The following is a 26381-nucleotide window of genomic DNA, read 5'->3' on the forward strand; positions in this document are numbered from 1 at the left end:
CTGAAACAGCTTTTTCCCCCTAACAAACAATTAACAGTCAGTTTACTGCAGTAAGATTACTCCACAAACGAAAATCCTGATCAGTTGGATCACGCAGCAATATAAATTTCCAATTTGTCTTTTCCATAAAAATGGGAAAATTTGCCTGTTTCACTACACGAGTTCAATGCCTTTGCATAGAACAGCTGCCTTAATACCAGTTCACATAAGCCGACTGGTTACATACCACGACCACAGGAATGAACGGCTTTTTTGTAGTGAAAGGCCAGTCATTGAATCGGATTTCTCTTGTAAAGTCTCCATAGCGTTGGCCAGCCATAGAAAAGTCGAAAACCGAACGCTCTGCAGATCGAAAAAAGATCCAGCATGTTGGATCAGGCACTTTCGATTGTGGCATGAAAATTGCGTGTCGAAGCTGGCACACTAATAATGTGAAAAGCGAACGACTAAGAATTTTCGATCGCTTTTCGACTCATTTATGGCCTGCTTTTGATACCCTTTTTCCTCTTCATTAGAAAAATAAATCACCAATCATTTTATGTTAAAAGGTAGGAGGGTAAATATAACTCATCTCTATTCATCTAGAAGGTTTGGGCCACCTGCCAGAAAAATCTACATTAAGTGCCAATTGTTGACCTGTAGGAACTCCTAGTCAGGGTGAGCTGGTGATGACTTGACTCCTACTTCACTCTAAACCATTGGTGGTTGCACCTTGATCATGTTGAGATATCACTGTGATTCTTTAATAGATTGGCCTCAGCCTGGACTTCCAAAGGGGTTATCGCTCACTACAAATATACTCTTTATTATGGCACCACAGGCAAATGGTTTTACTGGCTGCAATAATTTGTTTACTTTGGTTTAATCTCAACACTTACACTTAAAAGTCCTGAATATAGTTTAAAGGCTGGACTTCTATTTGTTTTGCCGTATAGTCAATAATAAGTCAATAATATTTCAGGTGGAGTACGACCTGTGTGCACAGTGGAGACCATTCAAGTCTGCACGTTAATTAAACAATCGACAACTGATACAGAGGTAAGAAGTCCAGATATCAACTTTTTAATGCACTGGGCTGGATATAGGTGTGGCAGAGGTTATTTAAGAGTGTTTTACTGCCCAGGCTACAAAGTTCACCTTTTTTCAATGACATACATGTATACGTAGAAACAAACTTTTGGATTCTGTGTTACGGATCTGAGTTCAATGCATGTTTACACACAATGGCAGCAAAGGTGCCCAGTGTGTCCCCAAATTTGGTCAAGGGACACACTGGGCACCTTTGCTACCATAGTGCTATGTGCTGGGTGTCCAATATGCCCCTGTGCCTTTAAGGAGGATTAGGCTACCTCCAGGCCCACCTGCCCTCATCTATCCATTAGAATGCATGTGCTCCCACTGTGGAGACGCTCATAAATTTAGTAGTGTTAGGACTGCAAGCAACACAAAGGGTGCCATGAAGAGGCCTTGCAGCTTATGTATGTGTTTGCAAATGTGTGCTAACTAAACCCCTGTTTTTAACGCAAACTGTTAGACAGCTTAATTTGGTTGGTAAGCAGACTGGTTGGTGAGATGAGCTGGGAATTTTCTTTGGTTTTGTCTTTAATGCGTTTGCCCTTCCATGTGCCCCTTGTTGTGAAGGCCAGTAAGGCCTGGTTCACACCTATGCGAGGTGCAATTTTCATATTCCAGGTGCATTTTGCATTTTTCAATACACGTTTTTGATCCATTGAAGTCTATGAAACCAAAAAAACAGAAAAAAGTCTGAATTTACACCTTCCTGCATATCCGCTTTGATAAGTTTTTGATTACAATGTCAGCATGTTTATGCACTGCCATTATGGCTATCAATGGGATTGATTTACTAAAGGTAAAAAGACTGCACTTTGCAAATTGCAGTTGTTCCAGAGCTTAGTAAATAAGGTAAAGCTTCAGTTTGCAAAGAATACCCAATCACGTGCAAAGAAAATAAAAAAAACAGCATTTTGCTTACACACGATTGGATGATGGAAGACAGCAGAGCTTCTGCTCATTTACTAAGCTCTGGAGCAACTGCTCTTGTAGAGTGCAACTGTACTTTGCAAATGGTACAGTCTATTTGCCTTTAGTAAATTAACCCAAATATATCATTGCCATAAATATGCCCTTGAAAGCATACAGACACATAAAAAAATGGACATAAACTTTTCTGGTCAATCCAAGTTGCACAGATGTAAACTAGCACCATTTGACTTACCCCTACATGTTCTAACATGCATTAAAACATAGGCATGAATGTGCTCTAAAGCATAAGTGCACTTATTACAGATATTACCCAAATGACCTCCCCGCCTCAGCAATAATATTCCTTAAAGCTGGCCATACCTCTGATGTTCATAAATATAATTATTTGTCTGTACTCCTTGAAATCCTAGTTTCTGAAAAACTATTACACAGGGATATAGATAAGAACAGCTATAAAAGTATAAGTCCATGTCTGCTCCTTGGCTCACATGATGGCAAACTACCATTGAAAAACGATGCTGTTATTGGGGATTTCATAGCTGAAGCAGGGAGAGGCCCTTTGAACAGTGGGTTTAATATACTAAAGGCAAATAGACTGTGCAATTTGCAAAATACAGTTGTGCTCTGCAAGTGCAGTTGGCTCCACAGCTTAGTAAATGAGCAGAAGCTCTGCTGACTTCCATCATCCAATCATGTGCAAGCAAAAATGCTGTTTTTTTTTTTTTTTTTTTTTTTCCTTGCACGTAATTGGGTATTCTTGGTGGAGTGATGCTTTACCTGATTGACTAAACCCTGGAGCAACTGCACTTGCAGAGTTTCCCTTTAGTAAATCAACCCCAATGTCTTTAGAAAAATTCACTTACTGTATATACTCAAGTTTAAGCCGTCCCGAGTATAAGCCAAGGTACCTAATTTACCACAAAAAACTGGGAAAACATACTGACTCGAGTATAAGCCGAGGCTGAGAAATGCAGCAGCTACTGTAAGTGGAAAAGAGGGTCAACAATGCCCACCTGCAGCTGCATACCTCATTGTCCATTGCATACCTCATTGTCCATTGCATGCCTCATTGTCCATTGCATGCCTCAGTGTCCATTGCATACCTCATTGTCCACATTGCATGCCTCAGTGTCCATTGCATGCCTCAGTGTCCATTGCATGCCTCAGTGTCCATTGCATGCCTCAGTGTCCATTGCATACCTCATTGTCCATTGCATGCCTCAGTGTCCATTGCATGCCTCAGTGTCCATTGCATACCTCATTGTCCATTGCATGCCTCAGTGTCCATTGCATGCCTCAGTGTCCATTGCATACCTCATTGTCCATTGCATGCCTCAGTGTCCATTGCATACCTCATTGTCCATTGCATGCCTCAGTGTCCATTGCATACCTCAGTGTCCATTGCATACCTCATTGTCCATTGCATGCCTCAGTGTCCATTGCATTCCTTTATTGTCCGTTGCATGCCTCAGTGTCCATTGCATGCCTCAGTGTCCGTTGCATGCCTCAGTGTCCGTTGCATGCCTCAGTGTCCGTTGCATGCCTCAGTGTCCGTTGCATGCCTCAGTGTCCGTTGCATGCCTCAGTGTCCACATTGCATGCCTCCCTGTGCCGATCTGCATCGCCTACTTGTGTCCATTGAAGCCTCCCTGTGTCGATCTGCATCTGCATGCCTCCCTGTGTTAATTGCAGCCTCCCTGTGCCGATCTGCATAGCTTATCTCTGTGTCATGCAGTCAGACAGCGGCCATTCCAGTGTACAAAAGCTGCGCCTCCTCTTTGTTCTCATCTGTGATAGGCAGAACACTCAGTTTCCCAGCAGTCATTGTTCAGTGTTCCGCCTATCACGGACATCCTCTCATCCTCGTCCGTGGGATGAGGACGAGAGGACGTCCGTGATAGGCGGAACACTGAACAATGACTGCTGGGAAACTGAGTGTTCCCCTATCACGGATGAGGAGGCGCGGCTTTTGTACACTGGTCTGACTGCATGACACGCTGATCAGGTAGGCAGATGGCAGTGACTCGAGTATAAGCTGATGGGGGCACTTTCAGCACAAAAAAATGTGCAGAAAAACTCGGCTAATACTCGAGTATATACGGCAGGGCTCGACAAACCCCGGGCGCCAGGTCGCATTTGCGACTAGAATTAGCGACCTGGCGCCTGGGGCGGCACAGCTGGAGGTATCCTGTCTCCGTGCGGACTCCAACCCCCCCCCCCCCCGTGCGATCGCGTCGGGCCGCGCCGGCCGGTAATTGAGGCCGCGGCTTTGCGGCCTTCTTCGGTCCTTCTGGAATCTGGCGCCATCTTGTGGTGGCCGCTGGTATTACATCCAGCAATGCTAATGCAATGCTAATGGAGGCAGCGCTGCGATACCTGCCTGTTTTCACTGCCTGCCCATCTCCTTCCCAAAGTGGAGAAGAGATGAAAGTGAGTGTGGGGATGGCCATTTTTTTTTTTTCCTTCGTAATAGCTTTTATTTTTATTTATTTATATTTTTAAAGTAAAAACTTTATTTTTTTTCTTAATTAAAATTAATTTATTTGTTATCTCCCTGCTTGGCCCCTTTCCCACGGGCTGTCTAATCAGGTTTGCCTGTCCATTTTTCAGGCGGACCTGATCGGACCCTTAGTGCCGATTCACACAGGGACGACTTGTCTGTACAATGGAACCGTTCTAATAGGAGCGACGCAAGTCGCTCCGACTTAGAAAAAGGTTCTTGTACTTCTTTTGGGGCGACTTGAGGCGACTTGCATAGACTTCTATACAGATGTCGTTTTGCAAGTCGCCGTGCATGTCGTGTGCAGGTCGCCTCGGTGAGGCGACCTGCAAGTTGTGCCGCCCCTAGTGTGAACCGACCCTTAAGAGCGCTTTCACACCGAGCCGCAGGGGGCGTTGGCGGTAAAGCGGCGCTATTTTTAGCGCCGCTTTACCGTTGTTTTAGTGGCGCTATTCGGTCGCTAGCGGGGCGGTCTTTCTGTGTAAATTTAAGATTAGTTTTTTTTTTATATTGAAAATAAAGCTTTGTCGGTCGTTTAAAAAAAACCTGGCTCCTAACTTTTTTAGCTGGCTCCTAGATTCCAAGCAAATTTGTCAAGCCCTGATATACGGTATATCCTTTAAGGGGATATGTAGTTCTTTAAATACATAAGTAATAATGTAATGATCATTGTACTTGTAAATCCTATTATCAGCACATATTATTGGTGTAAAATATTTCAAATTTGTATTTGGATAGGAATATGGGGGTGGTCATATTTGCTCAATATATACAGCTGGGTGTGCTTCCAGTGAAGTATAAAGTATTGAGATATGATTTTTTAGGCTGTATACTCCTCTAATCCTTGTGCAATCAGAGGAGTATAAAGCATGTTGCTCATACAACATGTAAGTGAAAGCAATATACCCTCTTGGTGATGTATACTATTTATATTATTTGTACAGGAGGCATTCAGAAAGGATGCTGACTGCACACTTTAGGCTACTATAGATGAAAAATAATTATGAAAATTTAGCATAGATAGAAAGTCATGCACACTGTCAGGGAACTTGCAACTTTTTGATAAAAAATGTAAATAATCATATAAAACTCTTGCATGCTGTGCTCTTGCTCAGTATAATGAGCAAAGGATTGGGGTCAGAAAATCAACAAAGTTTTCGAATGTCAAGAAAAAAAAAAAGTTTACAGCTTATTTTGGCAGTTACCTTTTCAAGAATTGCAACATGATTTGTTTTAATTAGTGCCTAAACTACAGTAACTGTATTTTGTTCAAAGAAAGATCTGAAGCTTGTTGTGTAGTTAAAAATCGAATCTGACTAATTTAATAAAGCAAACAACAAAAGTACAACCAATCGGAATTCAGTGTCTGCTGACCTGGTTACAGTAAACACATCTACTAGTTTGTTCTGAACATAACTACTGTCCTCTGATCTGTGTGATTAACTCCTATAGCCCATTAGCATCACATTTTATTACCATCTAATGAACATGTAGCCACAGGGCATTTCTAAACATAGCAACACCACTAGATGCCCAGATAGCTGTAGACTGGCATCCTGTAGTAGGAAAGGGAACAAGACTCGCTATGACAGTCTGCAGGATGGAAACAAAAGGGAATACAGGAGCTGAAGGACCAGTATTTCCTCATTCGTACATTGCCTGGTCAAAACAATTTGAAGACACGTGGATAATTTGTCAGAAGAAAAGTCATGGGCGTTGGAGCCCAGACGGTGGGTGGAGGGGGGGGTTTAAGGTGCGCCTGGAATTAAATGATGAGAAAACTAGATCATTTCCACATCATTTCCACATAAAAGGACAGAAGCAGGGCGTCTAATCCTGTAAAGACATTTCAAAACCAGGTTACCTTTGGGATACCTCTTCCTAATGGCGTTCTATGGGGATGCAGTACAATTTACAAGACTCAACAGGTTCTTCATAGTTCTGCTAGTATGTGCTGGTGTTAGCTGGTCTTTGCATTATTTATCCAAAATGATGAAATAAGAGAAAACTTTATGTGACTATGTTGAAAACGTCTGTAATATGTAATAAAGATTACTATACTGGAAAGTGCAAAATCTGGTGCAGCTCTGCATGGAAACCAATCAGCTTCCAGGTTTTATTGTCAAAGCTTATTTGAAGAAGCTGAAGTTAGAAGCCGATTGGCTATCATATACAGCTGCACCAGATTCTGAGTGCTCCAGTTTTAGTAAATCCCCCACAAGGTGATGAAACATACCAAGGAAGAGGTAAGAGCAGTCTTCTTCATGTTGTCAATGACAATAGACCTAAACATTTACATGACTACTGTGTAGCTTATGACCCAGTCTCTGTGACGATAGTCCTTACTTTCAGCCATATAGCCGATTTAACCTGAAGAGTGTGGTACCATTGTCGGAGTGGCGTTTATTTTTTCGACGCATTCTAAACCTGCCTCCTGACAAGCACCTGTCCTCTTTTCCTCAGTCTCTGAAACATAGGAATATAAGGGCTGATGTGAATGAAACTCACAGAAGGCTAGGCCACTCATCTTCACTCTTTGCATCCCCTTACATGTCTGAGGATAGGCTGAGCGTTCAATCTGTATTTAGTAGTGTGTTTGTAAATTAATTAGATTTTTTTTTCTAAATAACAAATATGTCATACTTACCTGCTCTGTGCCATGGCTTTGCACAGTGCAGCCCCAATCCTCCCCCATCATGAGTCCCCCGCTGGCACTCAGGGCCCCTCCCCCTTACAGAGTGCCCCCATAGCTAATCTCTCGCTATGGGGCACTCATGTATGCTCTCTCCCAAGCCAGCTCTCTGTCACCATAAGACAGACAGAGCATGGCTCAGCCCTGCCCCCTGTTCTTGCTTCACTGGCTGTAGCTGACAGCAGCGGGAGCCAATGGCAACATCTCAGCCAATGAGGCGCGAGAGACTCAAGAGAGCATATTGCTGGATCGAGATGGGGCTCAGGTAAGTATTAGAGGGGCCGAGCGAGAAGCTGCACACAGAAGGTTTTTTAACCTTCATGCATAGAATGCATGAAGGTGAAAAACCATCAGTCTTTCCAACCACTTTATAATTCTTTAGCTAGGATTGTAGATGTAAACCCTAACTGACAATTAACAAAAAAGGCAGAGCATTGAAAAATTAACACATACAAATGTACAACCTATAAAGGACAATATGACTTTTAGGGCAGTTTTCCTCAACCCCCCTCAGCAAAATACCTTTCTCCGTGCTCCTGACATCTGCACAGTGAAGCCCCACCAGCTGCCGTACAGCATTTGCAAGCAACCCATCCCAACTGGTTGGGTCCTCTTCTGAGAGCACGTGTACCCTTCTCATTCCCATGGATTGTCTGTAGTCCCCTGGATGTCCAGGGGCCACCATGAGTAAGGACCAAAGAAATACATGAGCTCAAAAGGTTGCAGCCATTGAGTTTTGCTTGCAATCGCCTTACGTCGCAGGGCAGGGCTGTACAGTGGACAGAAGGGGCAGAAGAAAATATTTTATCATGTGGGCTTCAGTGGAATTTGCTAAAAGGGAAAACGTCAATCAAAGTGGTGTCATCCTTAAAGCCCATCTATAGACAATGCTTTTTGTTTTTGACAGAATGGGTAAGCAATTGAATTTCAGGCCAGCTTCTTACTGCAGAGGTTCTGATTCAAGGCATTGGATCTGGGATTGCAGATAAGGGCTTGCAGAGCTGTAATCTTTAGTTGAAGGAAAGCGATAGCTCCGGTTAGGTTGTTCTCTCTCTAGCACAGGACAGCCTGCTTAGGCTTCTTGGAAAGAGTACAGGAAAGATATGGGAATAAGAACACAACACTAACAGGAAATAGAATCCCAAAGTATTCATTCCAACATAAGATGACTCCAAAATCTTAATTCAGTTCTGCATTCAAAATACCCTGAAATACTCTTTCAGAAACTGGTACCACAGGTGTGCTGGATATGGAACGTATCTCTTTACAACCTAAAACCTACATTCTGTGCTCATTGGTCAATTCTTACCAACATTTCCCATTCGTTATTTTTCTGAAATTTGTGACTGTATGTGGGAAATTCTTGGTTTTAGCAAGTGAATGGCTTCTTATTCACAGAGTGGTGTAACTTTAAAGCTTGGGCATAAACTGAATAAATCAGCTGCATGAAGTCGAGAGTGCATGTAAAGGATTCTGTGGCAGCATGATATACAACTTAAGAAGTCTGCTTATTTATCATAACACATAACGTAAAAAGACAGTAGAATTCCCAAAAAAACAATAACCCTTTAAAATGTAGGCAGGCCATACACAGATTTTTCATTCAGCCTGTGAGCAAAGCAAAAGAAAAAAAAAAAGAAAACAATCAAGGGGTAATTCCCTCCAACCATGGATCAAGAACTGGCCAAAATATGCCTAGTTTATGGCCAGACTTAGGCAGTTGTCACCAAAACAGGGGTCACCTCACCTTCTGTGCTGCACAGTATGATTTTGGATTTCTCATCACTTTCTGTTCTGGTGACCAACAGATAGATAAGGTAAAGGGAAAGACAGACGTTAAGGCTTTGTTCACACCTGGGCGATTGGAATCGAGAATGGAATGGCCACGATTCTGCCCGTGAGTCCAAATCGTGGGACGCTCGTGCGATGCCATTACTTCCTAATGACACCCCAATCGCGTTGCAATTTCACCACGATAAATCGTGCTGCAATCACGGCAAATCACAACTTGTGTCGCTCAAAAAGAAGCAGGAACTTTTTTTTGAGCGACAGCGTTGCCATTTGCCGCGATTCATCATGCAACAATCACAGAAAAATCGCAGCACAACTGAGGTGCCATTAGGAAGTAATAGCATCGCAGTGATTCTGCCCGTGATTCCAATCACCCAGGTGTGAAGGGAGCCTAAATCTTCCCCACAGGTAGCAATAAAAAAAGCATAAGAATTGTAACCCTTCCCTACTCTAGAGAAATATACTAAGCCCCCACTTACAAACGAGTTCTGCTCCAGGAATTCGTTCGTATGTCCAACAAAGATCAGCGCTTGCAGACAATGGCTGAGAGTGCTGATCAATGTGTTCTGGTGGGAGGAGCCCCCCCGTCAAAACAATAGCACAGCATGGGAGATCGCTGCACTGTCATTGCTTGTGTTAGTATGGCGATCTGTTTATTTTATGTTCAGCCCACTGGGTTGTACACGACTGGACATGCAAACACGTCGCATCTTTGAAGGTTTGCAAGTTGAACATTCGTATGTAGGGGACTTACTGTACCTACCTTATTTCTGAACCCAACATCCCTCCTGCCTCTCTCAATGTCAGTTGGTCTTTGATATCCTCATGCAGGACGGATAAACTGGCAAAAAAAAGAGGAGTTTATGGCTGACTTGAGAGCAGTATTAAAGGAGAAGTTGGGCCAAGCTCTTTTTAAATCAACTATGAGGTGGCAGGGCACCGATGCTGCATCCACCTAGGCGAGTATGATTGTTTTTATTTTGATGTTCACACCTCTCTTTTAATACGAACAATACACTTATGCCGTGTACACACTTGTCTTGCATACACACGGTCACACAAATGTCAGAAATGCTGAACGTCAAGAACGCGGTGACGTACAACACATACGACGAGCTGAGAAAAATGAAGTTCAATAGCCAGTACGGCTCTTCTGCTTGATTCCGAGCATGCGTGGAATTTTGTGCGTCGGAATTGTGTACACACGATCGGAACTTCCGACAACGGATTTTGATGTCGGAAAATTTGAGAACCAGCTCTCAAATTTTTGTTGTCGGGAATTCCGACAACAAATGTCCAATGGAGCCTACACACGGTCGGAATTTCCGACAACAAGCTCACATCGAACATTTGTTGTTGGAAATTCCGACCGTGTGTACGCGGCATTACATTTATTTGCTCTCCATGCCTCAAACAGTATTACACGTATGGAAGGGCTGCAGGTATCCACATCTCCACAATGTGCTATGGCTGACAATAGTTGAGCACAGTAGGGCTTCCATGGACTCCCAATGAACATAAAGCAATGCAGCCAGGGACACAAAATAATTCTGGAAGTTTGGTTTTAAGACAGCAGCTAATTTGCATGTTTGCAATCCTAGAAACTGCAGCAAAACTGTTATTAAGTTATATTTGGACATCTAAGGCGCTCTGTCATTAGACACTATAGAAAAGTTTTTGTTTAGACCGCAGTTATTTTTGTTTGTGAATGTAACACTCAGAATTCTTTGAATACTTACTTTTCTAAAGCATGGTCATGTGCGTCATTACAGTCATTGTGTTTATGCTCTATATATACTGGTATGCAACAAAAATAAACACAACACATGGTGGAATAGGCCTATTTATATGGTGTATTAACTATGTACAGAACCTTTAAAGCAGTGGGAACAGTAGATGGGAACAGTACTTGGGCTCATGACTCTTATGTGATATGGTGGATCTATATGGAGTAATGAAAGGTATCTGTACTGTCACTGTGGCTTACAGCAACCAATCCTAATTAATCTCTTGTTTTTGCAGACAAAGTAAGAAAATTAAAATTAAATTTTGCTATAGGCACTCTCTCTATTTTTGGTCATCTAATTTAACCACTTCAGCCCCAGAAGGATTTACCCCCTTCCTGACTAGAGCACTTTTTGAGATACGGCACTGCATAGCTTTAACTGACAATTGCGCGTTCGTGTGACGCTGCACCCAAACAATGTCCTTTTTTTCCCACAAAGCTTTCTTTTGGTGGTATTTGATCACATCTGTGGTTTTTATTTTTTGCGCTATAAACAAAAAAAGAGCAAATTTCTTTCTCAGTTTAGGCCGATATGCATTCTTCTACATATTTTTGGTAAAAAAAAAAAAAAAAATCGCAACAAGCGTATATTGATTGGTTTGCACGAAAGTTATAGCATCTACAAAATAGGGGATAGATTTATGGCATTTTTATTATTATTATTTTTTTTTTATTAGTAATGGCGGCGATCTGCGATTTTTATCGTGACTGCGACATTATGGTGGACACATCGGACACTTGACTTTGGGACCATTGTCATTTATACAGCGATCAGCGCTATAGAAATGCACCGATTACTGTGTAAATGACACTAGCAGGGAAGGGGTTAAACACTAGGGGGCGATCAAGGGGTTAAGTGTGTCCTAGGGAGTGATTCTAACTGTGGTGGATTGCCTCACTAGAACATGACAGAGATCACTGCTCCCGATGGCAGTGAGCAGTAGATCTCTGTGATGTTGCTAGGCAGAACAGGGAAATGCCTTGTTTACATAGGCATCTCACCGTTCTGCCGCTCCGTCACATGATCGTGGGCCCCCAGCAGACTCGCGGAGTATACGGTGGGCGTGCGCGCACCCACAATGCAGCGATTTAAAGGGGATGTACCTGTACGCCCATTTGCCCAGCCATGCCATTGTGCTGACGTATATCGTCGTGCGGCGGTCGGCAAGTGATTAATGAATGTTGTCCCTTTTAAAGATTTCACCTTTGAATTAAATATAATAACCACTTGACCATAATTAATTTTATTAAAAAAAAAACATAAAGTGCTTCCCGAGTAAAGGGCATCATAAGGTGTCGGAATGCCGTGCTGGTACACTCCACAATATTTCCCATTGAAATCCACAGTCTCTGCTTGCTTAGCCTTAGGTGCCAGTGTTGGGGCCAGGCTCCTCACTCAGGAAGTCCCGGAGTTTCTCTGGGCACCTTATAATATCCAATACCGTACCCTTACATAATCTTAGTTTGTTGGTTGCCAATACAGGTTTAGTTCACATATATTTGTTAAACACGCCTTCTATTACTATACTTCTCTATACATTATACTTTAGCTTCTTCTAATAACCCACTACACAGACCTATGTTGGAAGAAGGGCCAACAACGAGAACCAATCAGTGCTCACTGCATGGTACTGTCAAAGAAAGAACAGAGGATCAAACTCAGCAGTAGTAGTGATGCTTCATTATCCAAATCACTGGTAAGGTGAGGGTTGGTGACCAAGCCATATTGTTTAACTTCAGTGGAAAAAAAATAAGAAAAATCCCTGTGTGAGTGGAGTATTGGAATTAAACATTTTTTGCAAAGTAAGGCTGCTTAACATGCATATATTTCATCTACATATTAACTGCCAGAATGACACGGACACTTCCTGTTGGCTGTCCAGCAGAAGGGTTCTCTCATGATTCAGAAGAGAAGTGATGTAGTTAACTATAGGGGGTACATCTGCACCACTGGATTAGAGGTTCACCTCAAACTACAGTGCAGAGGGACCTGGATGGGGGATATAGGTCAGTATACTGCAGTGCCAAGGGGCCTGTATAGGGGCCCTAAGTCAGTATAGTGCAGTGCCGAGGGGCCTGGATGGGGGCCTTAAGTCAGTATAACTTACTTCAGCGGGTAAGAAAAGAAGAAAACATCGTAGCATGAGTTAGAGGGGGGTGAGAGGGAAAGGGCGGTGAAGGGTAGAAGCATATTTTGCCTACAATGGGGCTTTAAAGGGTCTTTCCACTCAGTACAGATCATAGACAGATTGTATCAAAGTGAATGATCAGCTTCTTTTATCTCTCTCCTGTATTTCCAGATCCTCTCACCATTGTATGGAAGTCTCCAAGACAATGGTAACTAATTGAGACCAGCAATGGAAGAGAAGACTGTTTTGCGGTACAGACAACAACTGGTCACAGAGACATCTTCTAAACCCTCAAGGTCACTGGTTGTAACCTTTCAAATTGGCTTTTTTCAGATTCAACAGATGTAAGCCAGTGCCGCAATACAATGGGGTCGATTTCCTTCCCTCTTAAATTGTAAGCTCTAAGGAGCAGGGCCCTTTAATTCCTACTGTATTAAATTGTATTGTATTTGTACTGTCTACCCTCAAGTTGTAAAGTGCTGCGTAAACTGTTGGCGCTATATATAAATCATGTATAATAATAATAATAATTTACTAAAACTAGAGGGTGCAAAATCTGGTGCAGCTCTGCAGGGTAGTCAATCAGCTTCTAACTTCAGCTTGTTCAATTAAGCTTTGGCAATAACGCCTGGAAGCTGACTGGTTCCTATGCAGAGCTGCACCAGAATTTGCACTCTCCAATTTTAGTAAATCAACCTCAAGGTCTATGAAATGGCCACAAACAGTAGTATGGCTGGCCTGCCCTAGTGGTAAAGAGGTTATCCGCAGGGTGTGATTAAGCAGAGACAATCCCATTCCCTATTGTACAATAAGTTATAGAGCGTGGTGGCAGTGGTTCAGAAAACACCTTGGGCTATAAAAAGATTTCTTCACCTTGTAGTGTAATCCAAAGAACGTGTTGCCTGTACCTAACCGACACAACTATTCAGTCCCCCATGGGGTGTCTCCACCCTTAATGAGCCAGAACTCAGTTAAAAGGCTGGTGATGCATGGGTATTCAGATTTTAAACTTGTCTAAAAATGAAGTGAAACCACGCTACTAATGGCCTGGTAGAAAAATGTGCACTGTTTCGGAGGATCAGAGAGGATGAATGAATCTGTAGGGTTCTGCAGAATGTAGGGTGGGGGTGGAAGCGAGCCTTGTGCATCTTGAATTCTATTTATGTGCATCCTGTCTACCCCCCTCCAGATCTGCTCAGATTTCCTCTAGTGGTATCAATAGCAGAGAAGCTCACATACAAATAACCAGTTTGGCCTCTGCATTACTTCCTTTAACTGCTTCAGAACTGAAAGAACAGAAAGAAAACATTAAGTAGAACGCACTTCTCATACCCCAGGGACTACAATAGGTCATGGCGTGAACCTGAATATAAGAACAAAAATAAATACAGTCGTACACTCTCCCCCACCCGCCTCACGTTGACTGCACAGCAAGAACAGTTATATGCTTAAAATTGTGCATTTAGATCTTCCTGAAGATGGACAAACAGTGGCAGACCCTGTCCTAACTGGAAAATAGTTTGTTGGAAATATTCTTTTTCTACTGAAATAAGGGAACACAACGAGTATGTGTCTACTGCGTTTACTCATCAGCCAAGTTGCAGAGAAGCTTGAGAGTCCAAAGAGCACTGCGAGTTCAAAGATGAGAAGAGACCTTTGGGCGACACAGAAGAAGCAAAACGGTAGTCCTCTGTTCACCAAGCAGATACAAGACATGCTTTGGCAACAGCTCGTACTGAGTCACGGCGCTTCGCTGTCATGTGACATACAGTGCAAGGAAAACCAGCCGCACATACTTATAGGAAGTGCCTCAAGACTTACATAGAAACATTTTTTCTACAAATGGGCTCATCTCTTAAAAAGTATAAATTTTATATATGTGCAAAAAAAAAGGGTTTGTATGATACCTGATAAAAGTAAAGAATGGAAAAATACATACAAGGTGGTTAAAGTGATTGTAAAGGTTTTTTTTATTTTTTTTTTACATAACAAACATGTTATACTTACCTGCTCTGTGTAAGGGTTTTGCACATAGCAGCCCCGATCCTCTTCTTCTGGGGTGCCCCGGTGGCGCTTCTGGCTCCTCCTCTTCATTGGGTGCCCCCACGGACAGCCGCTTTCCCTGGGGCACCCATGCGGGCACGCTCACAAGCCCTGCTGCCTCGTCCATTGACACAGACAGCAGAACTTGGCCCTGTCCCCCGCTCTGTCACTGGATCTGATTGGCCAATGGCTTCTGCTGCTATCAATCTATCCAATGAGGATGGAGACAAAGGCTGGAGCTGCTGGGCTCGTGCTCGTTGCTGGAACAGACGGGTTCAGGTAAGAAGGGGGGGGTGGCTCTGGGGGGGCAGCCGCAGCACAGCATAGAATGCATTAGGGTGAAAAACCTTGAGACTTTACAACCTCTTTAACATTTCCCCTTTTCTGTGCAACCTGTAGGAAGGGCTAATAACTATATTGCGTTTTACCTGCATACCTATTTGGCAGATTCCCCTCCCCCCTTTCCTGTTTGAGTCCGGGGGCATCACAGGTACAGGAAGTAAATTTTCCCATCAAGGGCAACCATGGAAACATAACAAAGAATCTAGCACTTCATCCTAAACTTACAAAAATATTTTTGTCTTGATTACCATGAGATTATCATGTACTAAAATGTAAACCCGCCCAAATCTGATCAATCTATTATTAGTGGATGATGATTCACCACCCATGGCTTTCTTATTTTTCTCAGGGAATCCAGTGATAAGAACTCTCTACTAGAATTTCTGGCGTTGCTCGCCCTCTCAAACTTCTATTAGCATTCTTAGTAGTTGAAAAATTCCAGCAGCATACCTTTTCTTGTACTTAGAGAGCTAAAAGTGTAACTGAACCTTTGGATCCTCCCTCAGAGCCCACCTCCGATCCAGCAAGGTATTGGCTGTGCGACCTTATCAAAATCACATACATGTCTGGGCCTGCACTCTATACTCTTATTTATTCCTAGGGCAAGCTCTGGAGGACAAGGTTGTACTCCGAACTAGCTGTCCAAAAGACTGAATGAGAATATGGGCGAGATTTTGACAAGTAGCTTGTGTGGTGCTGATGAGTCCGAATAGCCAATATCAAGCTAGAATTAGGGACAGGCAAATATAAAATTGTTGTATAGGTACATACAGTGCCTTGAAAAAGTATTCATACCCCTTGACCTTTTCCACTTTTTGTCATGTTACAACTAAAAACATAAATGTATTTTATTGGGATTTTTATGTGAGCAACACAAAGTGGCACAAAATTGTGAAGTGTAAGGAAAATTATAAATGGTTTTCACAATTTTTTACAAATAAATATGTGAAAAGTGTGGCGTGCATTTATATTCAGCCCCCTGAGTCAATACTTTGTAGAACCACATTTCGCTGCAATTACAGCTTCAAGTATTTTTGAGGATGTCTCTATCAGCTTTGCACATCTAGAGAGTGAAATTCTTCTTTGCAAAATAGCTCAAGCTCTGTCAGATTGGATGGAGAACATCTGAACAGCAATTTTCAAGTTTTGCCGCAGATTCTCAATTGGATTTAGGTCTGGGCTTTGACTGGGCCATTCTAACACACGAATATACTTTGATCTAAACCATTCCATTGTAGCTCTTGCTGTATGTTTAGAGTTGTTGTCCTGCTGGAAGGTGAACCTCTGCCCCAGTCTCAAGTCTTTTGCAGACTCTAACAGGTTTTCTGCTAAGATTGCCCTGTATTTGGCTCCATCCATCTTCCCATCAACTCTGACCAGCTTCTCTGTCCCTGCTGAAGAAAAGCATCCCCACAATATGATGCTGCCACCACCATGTTTCATGTTGGGGATGGTGTGTTCAGGGTGATGTGCAGTGTTAGTTTTCTGCCACACATAGCATTTTGCTTTTAGGCCAAAAAGTCAAATTTCAGTCTCCTCTGACCAGAGCACCTTCTTCCACATGTTTGCTGTGTCCCCCACATGGCTTCTTGCAAATTGCAAACAGGACTTCTTTTGGCTTTCCTTTAACAATGGCTTTATTCTTGCCACTCTTCCATAAAGACCAGATTTGTGGAGTGCATGACTAATAGTTGTCCTGTAGACAGATTCTCCCACCTAAACTGTGGATCCCTGAAACGCCTCCAGAGTTACGATGGGCCTCTTGGCTGCTTCTCTGATTATTGCTCTCCTTGCCCGTCCTGTCAGTTTAGGTGGATGGCCATGTCCTGGTAGGTTTTCAGTAGTGCCATACTCTTTCCATTTTTTGATGATGGATTAAACACTGCTCCATGAAATGTTCAAAGCTTGGGATATTTTTTGATAACCTAACCCTGCTTTAAATTTCTCTACAACTTTATCCCCGACCTGTCTGGTATGTTCCTTGGCCTTCATGATACTGTTTGTTCACTAAGGATCTCTAACAAACCTCAGAGGGCTTCAAAGAACAGCTGTATTTATATGGAGATTAAATTACACACAGGTGGACTCTTTTTACTACGGTAATTGGTTGCACTATATTTTAGCTAGGGGCATCAGAGTAAAGGGGGCTGATTACAAATGCACGCCACACTTTTTAGATATCTATTTGTAACAAAAATTTGGAAAACCATTCATCATTTTTCTTCCACTTCACAATTATGTGTCATTTTATGTTGGTCTATTACATAAAATCCCAATAAAATACATTTACGCTTTTGGCTGTAACATGACAAATTGTGAAAAATTTCAAGAGTATGAATACTTTTTCAAGCCACTGTATGGTAAGGTTATAAAGACACCATCCCATCCAGTTAAAGTGGTTGTATGCCTGTTTTTTTAATTTTTACCTACAGGTAAGCCTATAATAAGGCTTACCTGTAGGAAAATTAATATTTCACTTAGCATGCAGCCGCTGACATCAGAGGCACATGCGCTGTGAAAGCCTGGCTGAAGGTCCAGCAGACGCTGCCAGACCTTGCCAGGAAGAAGACTCCCGCCCTGTGAGTGGCTGGAGCCGCGAACCCAGAAGACACGCTGAGGGGAAAATGTTAACTCCATCGGCGTGGACTGGCCTGCGATACGATGACCTCGTTCTAAGGTAAGTATTTCATAATGAGCTAGTATGCGGTGCATACTAGCTCATTATGCCTTTGCCTTACAGGGCTTTTTTTTTAACATTTTTTTTTTCTGAGGGTATACAACCGCTTTAAACCTGTGTGGGTGGGTGTGCTCATGTCAAAAATTATTTCCCATATCTCTGTATATTGTGCTCGCTAAGATGCCCATCTAAGAGTTTTTTAAACTATCAATTCTTCCCGCTGACACCCCCATGCAGTGTAAGGTTATACTGCTTCTCCTCCAATTACATTGAGTGGCCACACGTCTTCTTATACGCGCTGAGACTGAATAGTTTATTCCCTATTCTAGACTCATCATTGAGGTATTTGTATATCACTATCATATCTCCTCTCAAGTGTCTCTTCTCCAGGGAGAATAGGTTTAATGTTTGTAGTCATTCCTCATAACTGAGGTCCTCCAGTCCCCTTATTAATTTTGTTGCCCTTCTCTGGACTCTCCCCATCTCCAGCACATCCTTCCTGAGGACTGGTTACTAGAACTGGACAGAATACTCCAGATGTGGCCAAACCAGAGTTTTATAAAGTGGTAGGATTATCGTTTCAGCTCTTGAGTAAATTCTCTTTTTATGCATTCTAATATTCTGGAAGGTGGAGAAGTGCCTCTCTGTGGTTAGGTGGGTGGAGCTGGGAACCCAGTTGTAGTGTTCGTAAGATAATCACTTGAAGAAATGAACTTTTTACCCCACTATTTTGAGAAAGGAAGGTCTGGATAACAATAATTAAAAGATTACTCTGAGAACTTTAAATATAATATGTGCAGATTCCACAATGTGAAAATGCACCAGAGGGCTGCATGTTTGGTCAAGGAATTGACATGCATGATGCATAACTATATATAGGCCAATGATGAGTGTTTTAGACTGCCTCAGGTTATTCAGTGCTTCCAATGGATCATTTCTGCATCTCTGTCCACCCCCCTGTCATTATGGCTAAACTTCTGACAAATAAATGGGCAATTACAGACTACGGCATATCTCTGGTAAATGAATAAACCTCTTAGGGCTTTTTGTACATATCACATAAAAAAAGTTGAGAGACTTTTGCATTTTTGGTAAAATTACGCAATTGTTTTTATTTTCAAAATACAATAGATCTGTCTGTGATGCCAAAGTTTAATTCAAAGATATCCATCTCTTCAATGTTACGACACCCATGGCTTTCAGAGTAAACTACTGTGCCTACGTTGTGCTGCTGAAAGACGCAAGGGCAGGGAGGGTGAGGAACATAGTTAGACAGGCAGAGGGCCAGATCTGTAAATGAATACGTTCAGTTTTATCTCGCACAACAAATCCTCATATGCATATACTCCAAGTAAAATTCCGATAGGGCCTGTGAGGGGGTTTCCATGTTCCTGGAAATAGTTGCTGGTAAATACCCACTGGAAGTTACATGCGTTGTTCCTGATGGTATAGTTCTATGTCGCCGTAGTAGTTGGCTCACTGGAATGTGGAAAATTCAGGCCTAAGAGTTCATAAGAAGGTACATTCCCGGACTCGAGTTTCAGAGTTGTGGTTGTCATGGTATATAACATCCAACCCTGTACTTACACTTGACACCATTCCTAGAAACTGTAGAATGTTGTACTGACCATAAAAATCTGTACATGCCAATATTACATAATACGGACTTGAAACATACAAACACCGACTACAGTCATCCTACCGCTATTCCTCCACATCTCAACATACAAATGGATTCAGTACTTCTTTGATATTGTTTCATACCTTTGTTTGTGGTACATAAATCACTATAATTCACAATCCTATAGGTTTAGTTCAGTTGTGCTCAACTGTTTCCAAGAAAACCCAATGGGGTTGATTTATTAAAGCCAAGTAGGCGTAGCAAGGGAATTTTCCCTACAATGAGGTGAAGATCTGCTAACTGCCATCATCCAGTTATGCGCAACCAAAACTTTTATTATTGCACATGATTGGGTATTATTATTATTATTATTATTATACAGGGTTTATATAGCGCCAACAATTTGCACAATGCTTTACAACATGATATTCTTTGCTAAGTGAATATTCGCCACATTCACTAAACTAAAGGAAATTTCTCTTGCAAAGTAAACATCCTATTTGCTTTTGGTAAATCAACCCAATATCTTAGTGTACATCATTCTAAGACCCCAATAGACTTTTATACACAAGAAATCAAAGGGGGTTGATTTACTAAAACTAGAGAGTGAAAAATCTGGCATGATAGCCAATCAGTTTTTAACGTTTGCTTGTTCGATTAGGCTTTGAAAAAAAAAAAAAAAAAACACCTGGAAGCTGATTGGTTTCTATGCAGGGCTGCACCAGATTTTGCACTCTCCAGTTTTAGTAAATCAACCTCAAAGTGTCAAGAAACTTGAACTGAGTGTCAGCATTTCAACACAAAGTGGACTTTCCCATCTGGTCTAGACTGCATGCAATGTCATTTTATGCTTTACAGCTTTCTATTCATCATATTAAAACCTTTAGTTTGTAAATCGGTTATCTGCACCAAAAAGGAAATATGAGATTAACATTCTGTCACAACATAAACTGTCATACAAACCATCTAATTACCTTCACATAATGTCATACAGCACATTCTATTCTACAATTCCCAAACAGCTAAAATCAGGCAATTGACTACAATTACAATAAAAGCACAACACGCAATATTTTTGTTCATATGGAGGTACTCAAGTGACATCTTTCTCCATCCTATGACATGAGCCACTCATAATACACTTGTACTTCATGAAAGAAGAGCTTTGGCCTAGCAAAGCAGTCAGCTATTAGTGCCACTTAACAGAGGTCTATGACGTCCAGCGTGGCCTTTTGATCAGACTTCCTACCTTACAGCCAGAAAATTTTCTTTTTTCAGTAGCAGGTGCATAAGATATCCCAAACAGCAAATAAGACAAGTAACCTTGCAAATGGCAATGCATCCTTTTTCCTTCTCCTCCTCCCATCACAGCTGTGGATCTGATGTTTTTAAAAGACGCGTTCCCATGCTTTCATTATGGAGAGGTAACACCCACTGGAAAATGGGACATTGCCTTAGGCTCCTGTAATCACCCTACGCAGGACCAGCCCGTGCCACTTCTCTGGCTAGACAAGCCTAGCAAGAATCTGCCTGGCTTCTGCCTTTGCTGGGACACAACTCCGAATTAACCACTAGCAAGAATCATGAAAGGGATTCTGCAGTAAAACGTACTAAAAAATGATATCACCGAGGGCAAATCTGCTCCTGCAGGTAAAGTGGGAGACAGAAGGGACAATGCGACAATGTTCACGCAAATATGTTGACGTTATAGCATGAGCAGCAATATAACTAAAAAATTCCTACATTCTTTGCCTTTATTACTTAAGCCTGATACACACTGAGATTTTTCTCGTTCAACCCAGCGGGTTGAATGAAAAAAACAACTGACAGCTGCGGTCGGAGCTGCGGTTGATCAGCGATCTACGCCGTTAGCTGAGAGTTCAGATCGGGAGCCGGTCAGCTGCTGGTTTTCCAGCATGCTCGTCCAACAGAATCCAACCATACACACAGGCCAAATGTCGGCCTTTTTTTTTTTTTAACCGGCTGATGTCTCCCGGCATTCGGCCCCTGTGTACGGGGCTTTATGGAACAGATGATAGGGCTCATGCACACAGACATAGAAAATGCTACATTCAGACCCATGCAGAATAAAATGTAAGGGTCTTTATGCAGTGGTATTGTGTGGTCCTTTATACAAACAAATGGCAACCACCCCTACTTATCACTAGCCTTTACTGCAAAGAGAATAGTTATAAGTTAGGGTGATTACCATTTGTTTGTATAGTTGGTGAATTGGTGCAGGGACACACTGCATACCTTCAGCTGCCATTGTGCTTTTGCTGAGTGTCCAGTGTACCTTTAAGGAGGGCTGGGCTCCCTCCAGGCATACCTACCCTTAATCTATACATTTTTACATATGTGCTCCAACTTGGGAGACTCTCAAAATTAAAGTTAGGACTGCGGTACACTAGGGTGCCATGATGTGGTCGCTGCAGCTTAAGCATATATTTGCAAATGTGTGCAAACGAAATCTTGTTTTTAGCGTGAACTGTTGGGTTTGTTGTAGCTGGCTGGTAAGTGAGTAAGTAAGCTGCTTTGGTCCTTAGCATTTAGCTGCATCCACAGTCTGATTTTGACTGTATTTACGCAGTATGCATGTAAACATTTGTGCATTCATTTGTTGGTAATACATAAATGGCCATGGCCACTTGTACTGCCAACACTACCTAGTGAATTCAGGGCCAAATAACGTGTATGCAGCTGCAGTGACAAAGATGCAGAAAACCCTCAACCTTCAGTCATTCTGAATGACAAGGTCATTCTGTGCCCGTCCTGCCACAGATGCAGAAAACCCTCAACCTTCAGTCATTCTGAAGGACAAGGTCATTCTGTGCCCGTCCTGCCACAGATGCAGAAAACCCTCAACCTTCAGTGATTCTGAATGACAAGGTCATTCTGTGCCCATCCTGCCACCGATGCAGAAAACCCTCAACCCTCAGTCATTCTGAATGACAAGGTCATTCTCTGTCCGTCCTGCCACCGATGCAGAAAACCCTCAACCTTCAGTCATTCTGTGCCCGTCCTGTCACCGCCTACACATTGTTGATGTTTACATCTCCCACTGGTCCTGAATGAGTCATTCACTAGTCAGCAGTACAGAATGACCTCGGCCTTCCGTCATTCAGAATGGAGAGAGCAGAGCCAGCAAACTGTAGTTTTCATGCTGGAAAATTTATTTAATCAACCAGGTACCCCAAAGGTATCTCAGTATGGTTCAAGAGTTGATTTTGAAGGGCTCATAATTAAGAATAACACATTAATAATCTGTAGCAAAAAAAATTAAAAAAAAATCAGGAAACTTCATAATAGGAAGCTGTTTCTCTGTTCTTTAGTTTCTTCATGTATTACTTAAACCAATGCTTAGATACATCATCAATTCCAGTAAAACAAGGTGATGTTCTTTATTTTCTTTCAGTGGCTATGTGCCAATATTTCCATGGAACTAAAAGTTTCATGGAAACTTTATAAATATACAAATATTATCTGATATAATCTCTTTATTAAACAAAATATATATATTTGTAAAGTTCATGAATATAGCTGCTAAACACTGCCAAGCTATTTTTCGAGTGGCAGGCCCAAGCAGGAAATTACCATAAAACAATCCTGCTTCTCATCTTCTCTCTTGTTGCCTTTAAAGACCACAAATGTGATGTCCAGAGTCTGTCTCCATTACTTGTTAATTGTATTTTCAGAAACCATAAGATTAAGTAAAAGCCACACACCCATCATCATTATAACCATGCTTCCAGTATAAAAGCCTTTTATATAGTTTAGTTCCCACAGAAATCTCCAAAGGGGTGGAGACATCAGGTTAATTTAAGCCTCTGACTCACTTTGTATATAGTGATGATATTTTTGGTAGTATAGAGCTTGCGGGCTTCTATGTCATCAATCTGTGTTACTGTCAGACCTGTCTAAGTAGGAGTACCTCACTTGGAACAACATAATGAAGAGTAAAGTGTGTCATCAACACCCACCTATAGATAATCACAGTATTACCTTGGACATAAGTAGTTGGTCAGATCATGTATGCATTATTCAGTTGCAGGACAACGCTATTATTTGGTTCAGGTAAGTGCAATGCCTTGTTCTCTTGTATTGCTGAGCATGTATGTCTGTGCTTTGCAGAAGGCCCCTGTGGCACCATATGGTATCATAATCTTCTCAAGGGAACAATATTAAAGCGGGGTTCCACCCAAATTTTGAACAATATCTGTATGTATTCTCTTCCTTGCCTAGATGCTGACATGCCATTTAAAAAAATTTAAATCGCCGTAATTACCTTTTATTTTTCTATTCTTCTTTGCACTTCCTGGTTCTCCTCCCGTGGGAGTAGGCGTGTTTCTAGCCTCTCCCAGACTCCTGGGAGCTAGTCTCAGGCTTCCCAGGATGCCACTGAGCATGTGCGGGAACGAGCGGTGAATGCTGGGAGCACAGCATTCACCACATCCAGGAAATAAATGCTTGTGGGCTTCAAATGCCCACAATGAAGATGGAAACCGCCTGCAGTGAATAATATAAGTTATTCTTTCCGACGAAATCTGACACAGGCGGACATATTACACACAATATGTGAGTATGTAATGCTGAGAAGAAAAGTTTGTGAATGAACTCCAAAAAAAAAAAAAAACGATAGATAGGTGGACCCCCGCTTTAAACAGGGAAACCCCAACCTTTCCATTGAGAATGTACCCCAAGAACAATCAGCTTAGGCTGTCTAGTTAAACCCTGCAGGTGACTGTCACCCAATCCTGTCTATGTCTACCTGAAACCTGGTCAAGCTCTTTTGAAGGATCTGTGGTCCCCAGCATAACAGTTTGTTGCTAACGTTTTGGGCTTAGAGAATGTGCTGCATTTTGGCATTATTGTTGTAATACTACAGTTTTATTGTAAACGTCATTGGTGCCTTGATAGAAAGAAAGGTTAAATTAGGGAGATAAGTGTGAATTTTTTTTAAATTTACAGTGGTTATAGAGGCAAGTTATCGTGTGTTCACAAACAAATAGTTAAATGTGTTGGCATACACAATACATATATGTCATTTTGAAAAAAATGCTGTTTTACCTTAATCAGCGCTTTAATGTGCTGGTCATGTGATCGCTTTCCCTTGCTTAGCAGATTACGGTGGGCATTTCCAAATCTGGAGGCATGTACATCATTACCGAAGTGACATATGCCTCTGAGCATCAGGAAATGGAATGCAAACACATACACGGCGGCATAATGTCACTTTCCCCCAGAGGACTTGCAGCAATTCGTGGCAAGGCTGGCTCCAGAACCCACTGTCAATCAACAGCAGAGGGATGGGCAGGAGGTGTGGCCACACAAAGACCAAGGACGATACAGGCGGGTTGTGCGCTTGCGTGATCTGCCTGTGTCTGAGTACGGCATGATGGAGGACGCAAACTGACCACACTAGCACAGAACGGCTAGCGTGGTCAGTTTTCAATCCTTATCTTAATGCATTCTTCTGTGTGCAACAGCTCCCCAGCCCCCCAATACCTACCTGAGCCAATCTCTATCCAGCGATGTTGCAGGAGAGACTCAGCTGCCCAGGACTCTCCCTCCAGATTGGCTGAGACAGCAGCAGAGCACCACTGGCTCCCACTGCTGTCAAAGTCAGTGAGCTAAAGAGAGGGGGCGGGGCCTAGCCACAGCTCCATGTCTGAATTGACACACGGAGCTGCAGCTCAGCTCGGGTGCCCCCATAGCAAGCTGGTTGCAGTGGGGGCACTCGGAAGGAGGAAGAGGCAAGGAGCACCGAAGAGGGACCCGGGAAGAGGAGGATCTGGGCTGCTCTGTGCAAAACCACTGCACAGAGCAGGCAAGTATAACAGGTTTGTTATTTTTAACCAAAATAATAAACAAGACTTTAGTATCACTTTAAGGGAGATTAATATTAAGAAACAGGTTCAGTGATATGTTTGGGGTTCCATTAGCTTTAAGACCAGGGTCTGGGTTAAAGTGTATTTTTTTAGTTTTAGATTGAATAAAGAGGGGTTTCTGAAAGGTTCCAATATGTTTCCATAAAAACTATTATGCTATATTGGTAAAGTAGTAATACATCACATAATCCTGAATGCTAAATAATAGGGTGGAAATAGCATACTCTAAATAAAACAGGCACTGAAACAAGACACATAAGAGTATCCTGCCCAAACACGATTGTAGTCAAAGGGGCGGGAAACATTACAATAGGTTAATGAGATGGTTGTGACTGGAGGTCATGAGACCTGGTTACTCAATAACAAATGAATAAAGTAGCAGGGGAGATGAATAATTATAAAAGCAGTTAGTATGCCGGACTAGTTTGACATATAAAAATACAAATCCAGTTCCCACTCCCTAAAAATCTTAAACTGACCATGTATAATTTTTTTTTTTAATAAATAGCCCAGAAATATCAACGGAGACGGGCAGAAGGTCATCTGCCGGACAGCACTTGCATCCAATCATGGAGGAATCTGATAGATTGCTTTCATGTAGAATGTATGCCGAGTAAAAGAAATATATGCTGTATGGCCAGTTTAATGCTCTTAAAAGAAAACATTAAGCTGAGCATGGAACAGCTGTGCGCGGACTGAAAATTTGAATGAGAAGGACTTCAGTGGTTGGTCTGAGGAGCAGAAAAGAAACAAAAAACAGGGAGTGTTCCGAAAAGTGAAGCATAACACTGTATAATGTAATACAAGCGTATGAAAGCCATTGAAGGTGCTTGGCATTGAGGGACAACAGCTAAGGAGGAGAGGGATTCATAGGTAACTCAGCATACAGTTGGCGCTGCAATAATGGA

General features: G+C 42.2%; 1 protein-coding gene across 9 annotated transcripts in view; it reads right to left on the reverse strand.

Moving 5' to 3' along the window:
- Nucleotides 1-26381, reverse strand: part of HDAC7 (histone deacetylase 7) — a 466455-nt gene that overhangs the window by 83390 nt on the left and 356684 nt on the right. Inside the window, exon 1 of one of the 9 annotated variants that reach the window (XM_073613655.1) lies at nucleotides 20909-21029. The exons of 7 other annotated variants lie outside the window; for them this stretch is intronic. In XM_073613655.1, coding sequence (XP_073469756.1) covers nucleotides 20909-20951 — 43 coding nt within the window. In that variant the 5' untranslated portion in view covers nucleotides 20952-21029. Of the gene's footprint in view, nucleotides 1-20834; nucleotides 21030-26381 lie in introns of those variants that run through there. One more of the 9 variants, XM_073613660.1, reaches the window with a different exon arrangement.

This window comes from Aquarana catesbeiana, linkage group LG02 (assembly GCF_042186555.1).
Source record: "Aquarana catesbeiana isolate 2022-GZ linkage group LG02, ASM4218655v1, whole genome shotgun sequence".
Classification (NCBI taxonomy): domain Eukaryota; kingdom Metazoa; phylum Chordata; class Amphibia; order Anura; family Ranidae; genus Aquarana; species Aquarana catesbeiana.